The 17046-nt window shown below is 39.4% G+C and overlaps 1 protein-coding gene across 1 annotated transcript; it reads right to left on the reverse strand.

Moving 5' to 3' along the window:
• Positions 1-192: 192 nt before the first annotated feature.
• Positions 193-17019, reverse strand: LOC113535527 (serine/threonine-protein phosphatase with EF-hands 2). The gene is made up of 15 exons (XM_053240213.1): positions 10824-17019; positions 10097-10151; positions 9809-9984; positions 9338-9452; positions 9171-9217; positions 8916-9082; positions 8332-8368; positions 7074-7223; positions 6424-6717; positions 5642-5827; positions 5250-5392; positions 4935-5041; positions 4106-4272; positions 3108-3195; positions 193-2930 (listed from the first exon to the last, which is right to left on the reverse strand). Exons 1-15 carry the CDS (start codon positions 10947-10949, stop codon positions 2725-2727), a joined length of 2064 nt encoding a protein of 687 aa, XP_053096188.1. The 5' UTR covers positions 10950-17019; the 3' UTR covers positions 193-2724.
• Between the last annotated feature and the right edge of the window lie 27 nt (positions 17020-17046).

Here is a 17046-nt window from a genome sequence, read left to right on the forward strand (position 1 = left end):
GCTAAATTCACAGCTATTTTAATTAACTATTTCATGCATAAATGATGTAGGCGTATCCAGATTCTTTAGATTCTTTTTTGACTTATAAATGCACGTCATACGAATTTTGACTTTTTCTAAATATGTTATATAATGTTTATATTAAAAGTACTGAAAATGGATTGTCCTTGTGTAAGAATACCATGAGGGGAAAAAAACAATAAAACAAACCTGAAAATTCTTATTTTTGCTTATAAGATAAATTATCTTATAAGCAAAAATAGTTAACATTCACATTGAAAATATTTAATGCTGACCAAATTATTGAAGAAAATATAGCAATATCCTTGACCTAGCTTAGGAGTGTTGCATGATTCAGTTGATTTCTGACTTCAGTTTAAAAAATAAATAAATAAACCAGATGTTCCACTGAGAATGACCTGAGAATAGTCTAGACAGTAACAGAAATCAGGAACATAAATTTATGTTAAATTAAAGTTATGCTCTCAAAGGATTTGGAGGTGATCTTGAATATTTTCCTGGAAGCAGCCTGTCAGTAAGTGGGGTGGAGTGACTTACTGGGATGTGTTGTTGAAATGTAGGCTCTCTTTGGTGAGTTTTTTGGTCTTGGAATCTCCACCTTTCATCCAGAGGTTTGTGTAAATAATAAAAAGCTATATTTAAAAGCCACCTGCAGGCCCGAGCGCACTCCCTTCATTCCATGATTGGGTATCATTCCTTTGCTATATTAAGTTGCCAGTTGCCAGGCTGAAGCTCCCACAGATGGCATCTTGGCATGGAGCTTTTTTGGGGGGGTTCAGATTGTTGCTTTTCTGATCATGACTCCCTTTTTTTCTGGAAAGCACAAGAGTTCACATCCAGGAGCATGAGGGTTTGGTGATGACAGGATTTTGGACACCTGGATGGTAACCTGTGTGTAAATGCGTGCTGACTGATGTGACCCTGTTCACCCTCAGTTTGACCTCGCATCTGGCCTTGAGTGGCAGGTGGAAAAATAGAAAATATTATTCATGTTATCGGCGGAAGATTCTGGCCTTTCATGTGCCGCCAAGGTAGCTGGGAGCCGTGGTGTGTGTGTGTGTGTGTGAGAGAGAGAGAGCTCTGAACATCTGTGCTGAATAAACACAACCTTCTCCACCAAAGCCGGTTATTTATTTGTAAAAGTAGATTTTCACACCAAGGCAAGATCCAACATTCCTGAAAACTCATCCAGACTTTCACTGTCTAGGACAGATTCCAAGTCCATGCTGTCCAGTATAATAATGGATTCTAAGATTCTCACTTGCATATCTTATGTACATCTAGAAGATTAAATTCTGCGTCCATTAAATGGCATGTCATCTGTGCACAGTGACATTAGACACACTGACGAGCGCCGTTTCTCTTTAAAGCTTTCTGCCGTCGGCGTGATTGTCGTCATGATCCGAGCCTCAAATCAAAACCTTCACTGTTCTTTCAAAAGAATTTACTAATCTAGAAAATCCAAAAAACTGGTAGTCAAAACAGAGCATTAGGTAAGTTTAAGAGGTTTTTAAAATCCAAATACCAACTGTAATAGGAAACCCTTTATTGAGTGTTTGTACTCAATAACGATCTCTGTATTACACACGTTAATTTGTTTAATCAGTTGCAGACACAGTGTCACATAGTGCTATACTTCCTCCACTATTTATGTTGGTGTTGCACCACGTGGACAGGAGTAGTATCTCTTGTGACATAATAATATTTTTAGACGTTTCTTTAACATTTAAGGAAGGAGTCTCCAGTATTAGCATTTTGTAACAGAGGTAAAGCTGTGACTTTAAGGAACTAACTAGCTGTGGTATAAGATTAATAAAATACTTCGGGACTGGCTGTTATTGGAAAATAATCAACTTAGGGGTCATAACTGTAACAACTGGCTATAGAAGAAATTTTTTTATGATCAAGATACTAATTTTTTGATGATGTCTGAGTCTTGTGCATCTCTTTTAATTTAATTTTAATAATTTAATATTTTTATTTATTTAACAGTATTTATGTATATATACACGAAACAAGCTGACTGAGATCAGGCCTCATTTTTAATGGAATCTTTATAAATAAAAATAAAACAAAAACAATAAATTATACCACCAATACAGAAAACTATGACAATGAAATCTAAAGTAGATACACAGTTAAATGTTATGCTTGATCATTATTGATGAAGTCACATTTTTATATTCCAGGTGAGAAACGCTTGAAATATGTTGCATTTTATTATTTTTTAAAAAGGTTGTATTCATTTAAAATTACAGTCAAATGGGTTGAAAATCAAAACGGTACATTTACAGTGAAGTTAAATAGCAATTAAGCAATTATTTACCTTCACTGGCAAATAATTAAGCAATGATTCTTAATAATAAAATTTAAATGCCACTGAATTCAAAGCACTGGAATATATTAATATATACTGAAATATTAAACACATATTAATAATATATGTTTTGAACTAACTTCTTTGAAATTCAGAGTAGTTTTATTTCAGAGTTCTTCAAAAAATAATCAAGTGTATGTTCAAATAGTTTTTTTTTTTTTTTTCAGTGTTCACAAATTCAGATTCAGTAAATCAGTTTCCATACAAGTGATCCGATTCGACCAGTTAAGATCTGGGTTCATTGCATTCCAGGCGCTATTGCTTTTTCCTGTCCCTGCGTAGGCCGGATGCTTAAAACTGGACAGGACCTGGTCTGTGAGGGGCTTTTAGGCTAGAAGGTCAGAGGTCACCGCTCCGACCGTGCTCTCCACCAGCCTGAAGGCCTCCATGAACTCGTTGATGTCGATGCTGCCGTCCTTGTTGAAGTCGATGCTTATGGCCAGGTCTGATATGGCTTCGTCACTGATCTCCATCTTCAGGTGGGAGCTCAGCAGCTTCCACGTCTGACGGAACTCCTCCAGTGAGATGAGTCCTGTAAGGAGGAAGGAGTCATTAGATCTTCTGTTCTCTCCTAGTCCAGTCCTGCTTCTGTTTTTATATTTATAAACTCACACTCCTAGTCCTCGTGTACCTAATTCAGCTCATTTTATTTATCTAGCAGGTTTTTTTTCATCTGTGTGGCACATACAGATGACCTGAGAGCTCTTACCTGAGTGATCTGTGTCTATAATTCTGAAGATGGTCTCTAGATTGGAGTGGTGTCTGTACATGGTTTCCAGGAGCCCTGTATGAGCGAGCTGCGGAGAAAGAAAAGTCTTCATCATATCAGAGTTCACATATGATCCCAGTATAGTTATAAAACTATTTTTCTGTTGAATCAGGTGTAGCAGAGTGAAGAAAACAAAATCACAACATTTCACGTTGTATGATTGTACACACGTTGTACGTTGTGTGACCAATAAATTTTGAATTTGAACTTGATTGGAACTGAGATCTGTTTACTGAGTCTAGCATCTAGTACATACTGACTCTTTTTTTAAATGCTGTTGTAAAAAAAAATACTTGTTTACAATCTGCTGTGGTGTAAGAGGAATAAAACACTCCATGTTGTCCTGTTATAGGAAAATAATCAACAGCTGGGTGGTGTGATGCAGATGTTATGGTTACCATCACAAAGTTGATTACTTTCCTATAACAGCATGACCCAAAGTGGTTTATTCCTCTTACTGTATACCAAAGCAATTTGCCAAGACTAACATTTTGTATTTATTTAAGAACTTACACTTTATACTTTATATACTTTACTTGTCTGTCTGAAGATGAGGGTAAACTTAAAGTTACAGCTTTACCTCTGATTCTTACAAAGTGCTGACAGTGGAGACTCCTTCCATAAAGGTTAAATGATTGTCTTCTTACAGAAACCTTCAATGATTACGCACGTTTTTTAACGTGTGGAGTTGTTACTATGAAGCGATAACGTATTAGAATGAGCGCATTAATATAAACCTGTAACGTGCAGCTGAACTACAGTCAGAGCTGCTGTTATAGACAATCAGTTAAACAACTGCTCTTATACTTCCATGTTTTTCATGTTCTCATTCTAGTACAGCAGAACATGATGAAGTAAGTGTGCATGATAATTGCACGTGACACTGGGCTGAATTATTCCTTTAACTCTAGCTCCTATTTCGATCCGTTATATTTTACCTCGTTGTTGGGCTCGGTGATGTCGAGTTCTCTGAACCAGTCGTGGTAGTTGAGCGTGCCGTCCTGTGTGTTGCAGCCCACCAGCTGGGATCTCAGGACTCTCCATGGCAGGCCGAGTCGCAACACTGACTCCATCGCAGCAGCCCAGTGCTTCATCGAGATCACACCTGAGACACACGCACTAAATGACACTGTTTCTTCTGATCTATCAGGGTGCAGATATGTGCAGATTGTTGATCCTTTCAGTCCTGAATCATCCAAGTCCAGGTTTAATGGATGTGTTAGAGTCAGAATGCACCTAACTATGCTTCCTTTATGTCTCTGTGTCTCCATGATATTTTTGGCTATGCGGATATTTAAAGAATAATGAGTAACTGCTTTATCCTGATCAGGGTTGTGGTGGATCCGGAGCCGATCCAGGAAACACCGGATGTGAGATGGGAATACATCCTGGATGGGATGCTACTCCTGTGATGGAGTAGCATCCCATCCAGGATGTATTCCCGTCTCTTAGCATAACCAATCCACCTACCAGCATGTTTTAGGGAGGTGGGAGGAAACTGGAGAACCAAGTGAAAACCCACACAGACATGGAGGGAACATGCAGAGAAACTTCACACAGTAACCTGAGCTCAGGCTCAAACCTGAGACCCTGGAGCTGTGAGGCCACCGCTACGACTGTGCCACTGCTTCAGGAACTCGCGCAGCAAAACTGTTATGTACAGAGGACACCTTGGCGTTGTGTCGATTTGAAAGGATTATCTTTTGCAACACAAATACGCACAGACAATATTAATACCTCGCTGTATTGTGTGTGTGTGTGATTTACCTGTGTGCTCTGGATCATACTCCTGGAAGGCACTGATGAGGTCTGACTTGTGGGCAAACAGCTGTTCTCTCAAGGCTCGGAGAGCCGAACGCTCCGTCCATCCAACACTGCACACACACACACACACACACACACACAGCTTTACACTCATGTTTTTTCCCGTCCTCATTCCTATTGGTTAATTATTTGTTTCAAAAGCTTGTGTAGGAACAATATGTGTGGGAACAATTCAGATTGACAGATTGGTGTGTGTGTGTGTGTGTGTGTGTGTGTGTGTGTGTTTGAGATAGACCCTGATCTGGAGAGTGTGTTCACCTCTGTCTCAGGGTCAGTTCTCTGGTGGATCTGCTGGCCTGGTACTGGATAACATGAGGGTTCAAGTCTGGTCCTAATCTTATATAGGCTCCTCTGTTGCTGCCCACTTCATAATAGTTAGACGCAGAGAAAATGGTCAGCACCTGTACACACACACACATACACACACACACACCCAGACTTATGAACTTGTAATAAGCAAGGAATAAAATACAACAGGTCATGCTATAACAGGAAAATAGTCAATGATGGGGTTATATTATATATAGCATATTATATATTAGCATTAACTTAACTATTTACATTCATCTTAGAAACAAATTTCAGCCACACAGTGAGTGTGTGTGTGTGTGCGTGCGTGTGTGTGTGTGTGTTATGTATGTATCTCCAACCCTGCGGTCGTGACAGAACTCGTAGCCGTCCTGTTTGCACTCGTGGGATCGGATGAGCAGCTGCAGGTTGTGGCGGTCGAGGACTTCCCGCGTGACGTCAGGGCCCCAGTAACAGCCGCCTCCTCGCACCTCGTTTGGGACGCAGCCATCCTGTGGCATCGGGTCACTCCACAGCATATCCACTATCTGCAGGAGAAAGAAATAAAAATGGGCAAGGGAATATTGCAATTACTGAATGAACTTTGTTTTTTTCACCCAAGTTGTATTTCAGATCATAGGTTTAAATATTAATGCACTCATTCTAATATACTGTCATAACGAGTCATAAGGGGATGTTTGTTTAACATTTATGGACTTAAGGAGTCTCCAGTGTCAGCACTTTGTAACAGTCAGAGGTAAAGCTGTAAGTTTTCCGCCACAGAGGAGTTTACGCTTTGTGATTTCTTGGTATCGTCACATCCAAGCTGTTTCTTTTATCTCATTAACATCACGAGAGAAAAAAACGAGAGGTTGGTGAGGGAACGACTGTTTATAGCTGCTATAACGCGAGTGAGAATAGGAACTTGTTTTGCGGACGTTCCGCAAAATTAAATGTAACTATAAACGGATATAACGTACAATGTATTGTTCTTTACTGCATAAGATATTGTAATCACTGTGGTATAAGAGGAATAAAACACTAGTAGTAGTATTATAGGTTTCCTGCTAATGCAATTTGGCTCCATTACAAACCTCAGGTACAACATTTATTGTACATTATACAGCTACGCTTTCCTCCGTACCTGCTTCCACTCATCTGCGTCCGTCTCTGGAGCCTCTACTGAGTCGGGGTCCGAATCTGAGGAAAAGAAGTGAAGCCTGTCGCAGGAGGCGCTGAGCCCCGCCCACCTCCTCCTTTCCTGAAGCTCCTCCTCCACAGAGGGGCTCGTGCGGATGTAGTAGTTGTGCAGGGGGCGTCGTTCATACGTTAAAGAGCGCACTCGTTTCCTACTGGAGGTGCTATAGCGCTCCTCGTCTCTGTCTGAGGGCTTTGGGGTCTGCCGAGGACGCTTCGGGGGCCTCAGTGCTGAGACATACTGCGAGAGAGGATGTAACAGAAGGGTGAAAATCAGTGAAGTCTGAAGGAGAATGTATATAGGTTCTATAACAGGAACTTGACGTTCCATAGTGTTAAATGTAACTATAAATGGATAAAAACCATCATGTGTCATTCTTTAATAAATACAAAATTTACTGTTCAATAAATACAAATTCATTGGTAAATTGCTGTGGTATAAGAGGAATAAAACACTTCAGGACATGCTATTATAGGAAAATAATCAACGTTGTTGTGCTAACAGTAACTCCGCTTTATCACACCACCCTGTCGTTGATTATTTTACTATAACGGCACAACATGGAGTGGTTTATTCCTTACAGGTTAACAACTCACTCTGTGTCTTTCCAGTTTGGCAATAAGTTTGAGGTCAGTGGTGTCTGAGATCCCTCCGTGCAGAATCAGCACTTTCTGGTCGATTACGGTTGCCAAGGGCAACCAGCTAAATATCTTCTGGAGCAGCTTTAGGATCTTCTTCCCATGAACCTGTGATGTCAAAATCCAGGATTAACCCAGAAAAACAACCTCAAAACTGGTCAGGACTGGGAAGGTTTCTGAAATGAGCAAATATTTTAGAACATAGACCAGAGTGTTAACGATAAGAGTTAAGCTAGGGTTTCATTTTCTCTCCAATTTTTCTTCCCTTGTGCCACCACAGGTTTTTTTTTAAATAACTGAAGATTGTTTTGCTAATCGTGGATTGTTTTATTACTGTCATTATTTATTAATTGTAATAATATACACTATATGGCCAAACGTTTGTGGACACCTGACCATTACACCTCAGCTCTTGGGTTACTGAATTGTTTTTGGTAATTTGTAAACTCTCTGCTAATGGCGAGACGTAATCAACAGTAAGTTGAGGTGATAAATTTAGCCAGGCATTCAGCAAAAGGGTAATCTGCTATCCCTGGTGTTAGTAGCAGCTGCTAATGCCTCCATGAAATCTAATCTCAAATATGTCTTTCTCTCTCTCTCTCTCTCTCTCTCTCTCTCTCTGCCTACAGTCAGCTCCAAAATTATTGGCACTCTAGCTACAGATGGGTAAAACGTGTTATAAAAAAGATTTTTGTCATTAATTATCGTAATCTCACACTGAAAATGTGAGATGAATCTAATTGATGTAAATTTATTCTAAAAAAAAAAAGTTTTTGCCATTTTTTGGCACCATTGCATATAGTATTTTGCGCAAACTCTTCTCCTATAATGCTTGATGAGATCTCTCCAGGTTTTTTTTTTTCTGGATTCTCCTCTTCAGCTCACCCCACAAATTCTGGAGCTGACATTAAACTAAACATATTACTAGAAATACAGCCCAGAAACTAAAATCAGCCCTTGTGGGCGGAAATGTGTCTTTGATTATTTTAGGCAGACTAAGCCTCTCTTAGACAAGGAAAGGCCATCTAATCCTCTAATCCTACAGGTCAGTGTGAGTGACCCATATCACAGCCTGGCTGTTAGAGGCCACATCTCAGGTTAAGTGCATATTCAGTCAATAGAGTACAAAAATGATCCATCAGTTTGATGCTTTACTATTTTGTGATTTATTTAAGTGTTGGGAAGTGTGTCTGTCACGAGCAGGACAATCACTCACCCTGTACTTCCCAAGAACCTCCTTGGTGAAGCCGTACCTAGAATACAAAGGAGCGAGAGGTAAGTCAGTAAAATTCACCCTAGGAAGAGACAAAGCGACATGTGAGCGCTCATCTTCTATAGATGTGTACGACTCAGAGCAGCGATTTCTCAATTCTATGCAAATTAGGTCTCATGTGGAAAAGCAACAAACCCAAACAGTTAGTTCGAACAATTCCTTGTGGTGTGACGTTTCTTCAGTTCCCCATTCAACTGTAGTATCTGCAGTAATTTCCCATTTATAAGAAAAACTTATAACCTTATAATTGTTTCATCTTATCCTGTTATATATGACATGTCATTAAATGTGTATAGGAACATTATGAAGAAAAATAAAGCTGGGAAGGAAGTAACAGAGATCACTGGCGCCTCTGGTCACTTTGCTAATCTGGCAACGACTCTAGGACAAAGTCGAGCACGTAACATGCAAGTCAAACCACCGATTTTCACAGTGCTTAGTGCATTATTTAATGTGTGTTTAGCTAGTTAGCTTTCAAAACTTTATGCTATAGCAACTATGAGACACCTAGAAGGACCACCGTGTACCTCAGATTCACAATGTGGTCTTCGTGGTTTCCCCTGTTGAGGTGGACGTCGTTGGGATACACCAACTGGAAGGCAAACAGAATCAGCAGAATCTCAATGGAGTCTTTCCCTCGATCCACAAAGTCTCCGTTAAAGACGTACGGCTTCTCCACTGATGGCAAGCCGTTCTAGAGGAAGATGAGAGAGAAATAACTTCGGCTACAATCCAAACACTATGATGATGTTTCGATAAAAGCATGGCCGTGACATACTAACCTTATAGAACACCAGCAGGAGATCTTCAAGTTGTCCGTGCAAGTCTCCTGCAGAAATCAGAATTGAGAAAAAAAATGTAAAACCTCAACTGTACGAAGTCGTCATTATCTTCTTTTTACATAATGTAAACTATTATATGATTACATGTGTACATGTCCCCTACTTACCACAGATGGTGATCTCCTTGCTGTGGCGTGTAGACACCACGTTAATGTTTGGCAGAACCCGGAGCAATCTCCAAGTTTCCCCAAGGAGCTGGAGGACATATCGAGAATGGAGCTGCTACTGGGAACAACACACACACCCAAGGAAACGGACAGGAAGTCAAATGGACACATTCCGATTCCCATAGCACAATACACTTTTAAACAGGTCAGCTGTAAAATCTTAAACCTTTCTTCAGTTTGTCCTTCAGGAAACCCCTTTAGGAACATAGTCACTCAATTACACAGAGAACCTTTGAGATTAATTCTTGAAATCTGAGATTGTTCTTCTGTTTGTTCCTCTGGGGGAATGCTTAAAGTTTCTGTGTGAAACCCTACAACAAAGGATTTCCCTTTCAGAGATGGTAGCTAAGGACCTTCAACTACACCATATTTATCACAATGACAATGCCTACCTGATGTGGAAGGACCTACTTGTTTTTGTTTGAAGGCCTCCACTAGATCAGTGACATTGCTGACAGTCAGAGGAAACATGAGGTGAGGCCCGGTGTAAACGTCCGGCACCACGATGTCCTTGTAGCAGAAGTACCGCTCCCATTCTGTGTCCAGGAACACCTCCGTCTCCCGAAATATGTGGGAGATCAGCTTCCCTGAGAGCCAGATTGGGCATGGGAAGTGAGAAGCAGAGGTTTCTCACAAGGCTCAAGACAATTACTACACCTGTTGCTCTTTACAAATTGGCTGAGACTATTAAACTCCTACTTTCATTGCTTGCAGGAGTGAAGTGATCCATGAGGTAGCCAAAGAAATTGTACAGCTGAGGAAAAAGCAAAGACACACAAAGCAAGAAAGGAAAGTTACATGGCACTTAGCGAAGTTAACACATGTACTGTAATTAGCATTCATTTTCAGTTTTATGCCGATGTTTTATTATCCCGCGGCACTGTTCGTTAACGCACTCGTACTCTATAGTAACAACTTACACAGGAACTTAAACATTGGACGTGGCACATAATTTTTTTAAAAAAGTGTAATTGTTGATATGGTGAAGTTTTCTGTAAAGAGATGTTTAGTTAGCATTTTGGAAGGAGTCTCCAGTGTCAGCGGTTTGTAACAGTCAGTGGTTACTACGAGTAGCCAGCGAGAACAGGAAATAACTTGTGTCGCGACTGTTCCACATCATTAAACATAACTATAAATGGATAAATAATATGATGCGTCATTCTTTAATAATAGTAAAATAAAACATTGTAATCATTGGTGAATTGCTGTGGTGTAAGATGAATGTAACACTTTGTACGTGCTGTTATAGGAAAATAATCAACCTCTGGGTGGTAACAGTAACTCAGTTTCATCACACCGCCTCATTATTGATTATTTTCTTCTTTTATTAGTTACTTATTATATAGATTTTGCTAACTATATTACGTTTTCATCCCTCATAGTAAGCAAATGTCAACATCAGTGAAATGCCACTTTGGGAGCATACCTTGATCTGATCCTGCTCTCCTGCGTACTCTATGGACTGAAAAATGTTCCATGTGCACCGGCGCCTCATCTCCAAGCGGGCCACATACTGCCGGTACCAGCGCTGGATGAGTAAAGCGGCCCGCATAGCTGTACAGGTACACAGTCTTTAAATTCCATCGCATTTTTATTTTATATGAACAGGAATGGACTGGCTGTACCTAGCTGAGATGCCATACGTTTTTGTGTGGTCCAACACATGATGTACAGGACCAGAGGTGTTGCATATATTAACCCAGACTTCTTAAATAAGAAATGACAACTCAAATGACATGGCAACTCACTGCACACTATACGCCTAGTCCTACTGCACCCTATGTCCTATAGGACAGGGGAGTCCAAACATCCAAGCTACAGCTCATGGGCCATCTGTAGCCCATCATCTTAAAAAGATCACTGTTTGTTAGTTGGCCTGCTGTTAGGTTTGATAAAGAAATGAAGTTCCTGATTTGAACACTGGGTGCTGCTACGATGCAAAACCAGATCTATAATGGACCCGCTTCTGATCTCCTCTTCTTTCCCATCTTCATACCATTAATGTTATTAATACCAGAGGCCCAAATGAATGAGAGGTTCAGAGGGAAGTGTAAAAAATTACAACTCTATATCTAAAAGTACTTAAAACCCACTAGTTAAGAAGCTGGAAATCAAGCAGGCGTATTATTTATTTCTTTATTTATATTATTATTTATGGCTTGGGGACTGTGACTTCATTCATTTTCTTACTGTGAACCTCAGTAAGAATTTTTGGACACCCCTTCTATAGGATATAGGCTGCTTATCAGTCAAATTACAACCTGATACTTTTTTCTTGCTGCACTCTTCTACACTATATCTCTTTCCCTCATTTCTAAGAATTAAACAGTATTACATTTAGGATGAATACAGATACTATAAAATACTCTATGCTGTATAGTATAATCTACTAAAGGCTACACCATCTATCTATGCTAATCTAATAGAATTGACTCACCTGTTACAGCTTCAGACAAAAAAAAGCAATGTTTATATATATAAGAGTAATTATAGTAGATAGTTATGCACCCAATTTTTTAAACTTAGCATGTAATTATTTCTGTTTATTAAACATATTGAATTACCTGGAACTGAATTGTTTGCTAAAGGGAGCAAAGATAAAACAACAACAACAACAACAAAGACAGAAAATTAGAAAACCATCAATGTCAAGTAGATTAATATATATTTGGAAGCTGTGAAGTTTTTGTGCCTAAATGTAAAATGATACAGATTAAAATAGTTGACACACCAATATGAAAAGTACCTTTGTCGCATTTTTTCAGCTGCAGCTCTTTGGGTTGGGGTTTGGTAGCACCACATCCCATCTCCCTTTGCCACAGACATACACACCTAATCAGAGTTACACACACTGATTCACTGCACTCTCCTGGACATGTCATCAGAGCAAACAGGGGCAGCATCAAAGATACACTTGTTAGTCATCCTGAGCTACTGTAGCCCTTACGATGCACATGTCCGACACAGCAAACACGGCTAAGAAGACTCTCATCAATGAAAGCCAAATAATCTGAGATTACTCATGTGCCCTGCCTTCATCTTCAAGCTCTCTGATTGGTTATTCAGATCATTCTGATGTCCAGGTGTTTAGTTGCTATGAGATGCTTGTTTGCAGAGTCCAAATGTTTTTTTTTTTTTTTTATTATTATTATTAACGTCATTGCATTAAAAATATGTGATATATGTCCTTTTCCCTCTTTAACAGGAATCATTACTTTGTGAACTATGCACTAATGAAGTCTCAGTAATCCTCCGAAGGGCGTGGATTAAAAACAAAGAAAAGGATTGTCTTAATATTCCGTTGTGCACATGTTAGTGTTTTCCCTGCTCTAACACACCCACTTCAACTCAGGGCTGTTAATTAGCTGAATAATTAGATCAGGTTTGGTGGGAAAATGGAAAACAGTAATACTGTATAGGACAAGGGGTACTTCAGGACCAGGGCTGGGAATCTGTGCTAAATTATTTTACTGTGCTGTATTTACTAGTACACATGAATGATGAAGATTAATGATCGTGTCCTGTTAACAAGTCAAGGCAATCTAAATGTTGAAGATCTGCCGTTTACACTAATCTAAACATCTAAATTCCCTAAGATTAAAGACAGCCAACCTCCTTAATACTCACTAACCCGTTTGTTTTCTCAAAGTCCCACCATGTCAGCAGAAATCCCAGCTGCTCCCGTGTTGCCTTCAAAGTCCTCAGATAGTCGACAAGTGGAAATATCTGTCATAATGGAAAGCACTTCTCTTCACAGAACAAGCTTTTTCCAGAGCACAATTCATCAAACCTGAAACCAAGACCCCAAGCCTCAGTCATTCTCCTGCTGTAAAGCCTATCACTCATCTGCTCCTGAAGCACCTCAGCAGTGATAAGTATCCTTAACAACCTCGTGACCTGGTAATCAAAACAACTAACAAGTAGATTAGGATTGGGGATCGCTAAGGCTTATTGTCACACCTTCCTTCCATTCTCTAGGGCTCTTCATCACCAACCTACTGGCCACTGGCTCAGCAGAGCCACTGCATCCTAATCATCAGTTTGACCCATTTTCTATTACTATTACTATTCAGGACTAATTTACTGACTAATCAGGACTCATGTGTATACTCCTCAAGTTTTCTGCTAATATATTTTTACAAGCTGATTACTTACACACTCAAATGACACCAGGGGCAATTTAGAGTAGGCAAGGTAGAAGGAAAATTTGAGAACCCTGAAGAAACCCACATGCATATTGGAAAAACATGCAAGGCTCCACACGTTATAGTGTCCATAGCAGGACATCATTCACACACTCATTCACACCTAGGGGGAATCTAGCATGGCCAATCCACCTACTGGCATTTGGAAGGTGGCAGGAAACCAGAGAAATCCATACGGACACGAGGAATCTTTCACTAAAATAACAAATGTAATGAGTGATATACAGTATTAACCTTAGACATACACTATATGTCTAAAAGTATGTTGACGCCTGACCTTGAGACCCATATGTGTTCTTCCCCAAACTGTTACCACAATGTTGGAGGCACACAATTGTTTAGAATGTCTCTGTAGGCTGTAGCACTACAATTTCCCTTCACTGGAACTCTTGTATGCTTTTGTAACTGAATGAACAGAAATCCCCACAGCCACGCTCCAAATTCTAGTGGAAAGCCTTCCCAGAAGAGTGGAGCTTGTTATAACAGCAAAGGAAAATAAACCTGGAATGGGATCTTCAACAAGCACATATGAGTGTGATGGTCAGGTGTCTATAAACTTTTGGTGTATGAGGGCATTGTAGTTTTAGCACGAGTAGTAAATTATTCCCCAGAATACTAATTTCAAAATGATCAGCACTCCTACAATTAATATTTGGTGAAGACTTCCCTAAAGAGAAGAACGGAGGAACATTGGACCACTCCTCACTCCATTTCAAGCTAATTGAAATTAATTTAGTGTTTCTACAACCAGTTTCTGTGTTGATTTGGATGGACATTATCATGTCGAAATATTAAGTCATAAGTCCTTGGCAGAGTCAACCAGTCATTGTGTTAAAATATCCTTAAACATAACGGAATTCATGATGCCATCAATCTTCACCGGAGCCCGTGGACCACAGCTGGCAAACTGTCCCAAACATGGACAATAATTTTTATTGGCATTTCCTAATTGTTTATGAAATATTTTATATAAATTATGCAAGTTTGTGTGTTTCCCCATGATGATGGATGAAAAATTTAACATGCATACGTCCTCATATTTGATTAAAGGCAAGTGTTTATTAATCTCATGCACTCTTTTTCAGATAATTTACCTTTTTTTAACTTCAATATCCAATTTTAGAATGTTTCCCGCTTTATAACCCAACTGCACATGACTCACATCATCTGAGCAGATATCTGACAAAGCAATAGGCCAATGTTACTATAAAACAAAATAATTTTAGCATTTTTATAGGAACGCATTCTTTGGACAGCTGTTCCTCATCATATGAAGGTTTCCCACCTGCAGGATGCAACTTCTGTCAAAAGTGAATGCATCTTTTATGAGTTGTTTTTTTAGGAGAGTTAGGGAGGCTGTCTGCACTCAAGGACAATGTTACTACTTTTCCTGTGGTTCAAACACTTCTCAGTGAAAACAGTTATGCTCTCTGGGGTCTGCTGAGAATACATGTGTCCTCAGAAGACTCCAGAAGTACTCACCAGGCCCTGCTTCACTGACTATCTACTGATATCTCGTGGCTGTCCTTACAAGATCCTTGCCAACTGTATTACTCCATTAGGAATATAGAAAAGCAAACAAATATTGACACATGTCTTATGTAGTCTTGGCATCAGGCTGATCCAAGATGAGGTTTGAATATTTCCATGTCAAGTTGCTGGTTGCTCTTAAAATAGATCTCAGCTAGGATCCTTCTAGTTAAAAGACATTCACCTGTGCTTGCCAAAAACAGTTCAAATGAGCAAGCTGAAACATGCATGCACACTGCTCTGACAGAAAAATGCAGATTTCTTTAGTCTAGACTACGTTATCTTCACCGTTTCAGTGGAATATTATGTCATTTTTTTGGACTGAACTATTCCTTTAATCTTGAGGGTTAATTATTATACAGCATGTCCATAGTCTACAGCTGCTATAGTGTTAAAAATGTTATTTAAATGCCACTGAATCTTTTTACTAGCTTTATCTAGAGACAGCCATTTCCTAAAGCCACCTCCAGGCTGTTGTGATTGCCCTACATTCCTTGAATATTACTGATATTAAACCACAAAAAGGGCCTGTGTGTTTGTGTTAAGCCTCATGGGGGATAAAATAAGTGATGACATGCCTTCTGGATTGTCAACTGTCTATAAACGAGTGCTGATTGGTCTGCGGTAGATTGAAGCTTTTTATGTGCTGCCAGAGCAGTTAGGAGTTGATTCAGGATGTTGGTCCAGACCTCATATCTGCTCACTGCTTTGGGCAGCGCACCTCAGTAAACTTCTGGGGATTTGCTTGGAGGGTATCCAAAGTGATCCCACATCTGGCTTCTCAGTGTGAATAGTTATTGTTTCTGGCTGCATGACTAAATAAAATATAGTCAGCCATCCAGGTTATGGAACTGTCAAGACAACTGGTCTTAAAATCTTGAACTTCCTGTATTTCACCCCAGTGGCTTTGTAGGACCTCTGTGAACTGATAAAAGTCTTCTTGGTTGAGCGGCAGAACGTCGTTAACATCGTGACACAAATCTATTTGCCTGATTACCTACTACTAGACGTCCACAATTAATAACGCGTTTCAACTTTGAAGAAGCAGCCTGGTTTAAATTGCACCAAGAGATGTCGAATTAGAATTGTTTCATCTTGCGTGACTCACATGATATTCATACAGTGCAGATGATTATACTGTATATATGTGTCAAACAACACCTCGAGTACAATAACACACAAAAAGCACAGTAACTGAGCTATAACAACGTCCATACATGATCAACAAAGTCATCACCGCAATTCTTCTATATTTAACCATCCCAAAAGTCAACTAAACACATGCCTTATTTTCTTTAATCACATTTTATTGCTTCCATTTACGATGATGAGAAACGGATTTAAACAACTGAAATCATGCTATATTTTTTTTTCATTTCTGTTTGAAAGCCAGCTGGTTACACTCTGAGCTTTGGGATAACGAGGTGACATGCAATGAATTACTGGAGGTTTGCAGCAAGAGAAAAAAAAGGTAGCATTATATCAGTGTAAAAATGTCATTTTCCCCTCTATTTCTAGCATGTTATTTCAGTCATTTTCAAGGTAACTTTCATAAGGCAACATTATTAATACGACATGATTGATTGTTGCCAACATTGGCTGCATGAGCATGTTATACTTATCAGATCATCAATAATTTAATTGAGTATATGTCCTTATCCTCCACTGAAATGAATTCCTGGCTAGGCCACTGATCTACACGTACTGTTACACATACTGTCCAGTATTGCTCACTGACATTGTTCTTGATGCACCTGCATTTGGGGGGTTACCTTATAATCTCTAATACTATTAACCACACAGTGTTATTTTATTGATTTCTTTTTTTGACGGGACACCATTGACAAACGTGGTAGAAAAAAATAGAAGAAAATATTTCTTCTCAATCCTTTCCTTTCTCTCATTTATCTCTCC

The sequence above is a fragment of the Pangasianodon hypophthalmus genome, chromosome 15, assembly GCF_027358585.1.
Source record: "Pangasianodon hypophthalmus isolate fPanHyp1 chromosome 15, fPanHyp1.pri, whole genome shotgun sequence".
In the NCBI taxonomy this organism is placed as follows: domain Eukaryota; kingdom Metazoa; phylum Chordata; class Actinopteri; order Siluriformes; family Pangasiidae; genus Pangasianodon; species Pangasianodon hypophthalmus.

Bases quoted from the DNA above. Each gene is read 5' to 3' on its own strand.
- LOC113535527 (XM_053240213.1), bottom strand. From the start codon at position 10,949: ATGCGGGCCGCTTTACTCATCCAGCGCTGGTACCGGCAGTATGTGGCC. The intron at 9,985-10,096 runs GTAGGAGTTTAA...TCTGGCTCTCAG, and splicing joins CACTCCTGCAAGCAATGAAA to GGAAGCTGATCTCCCACATA. The intron at 7,224-8,331 runs GTGAGTGATTGT...TTGACATCACAG, and splicing joins AGGTTCTTGGGAAGTACAGG to GTTCATGGGAAGAAGATCCT.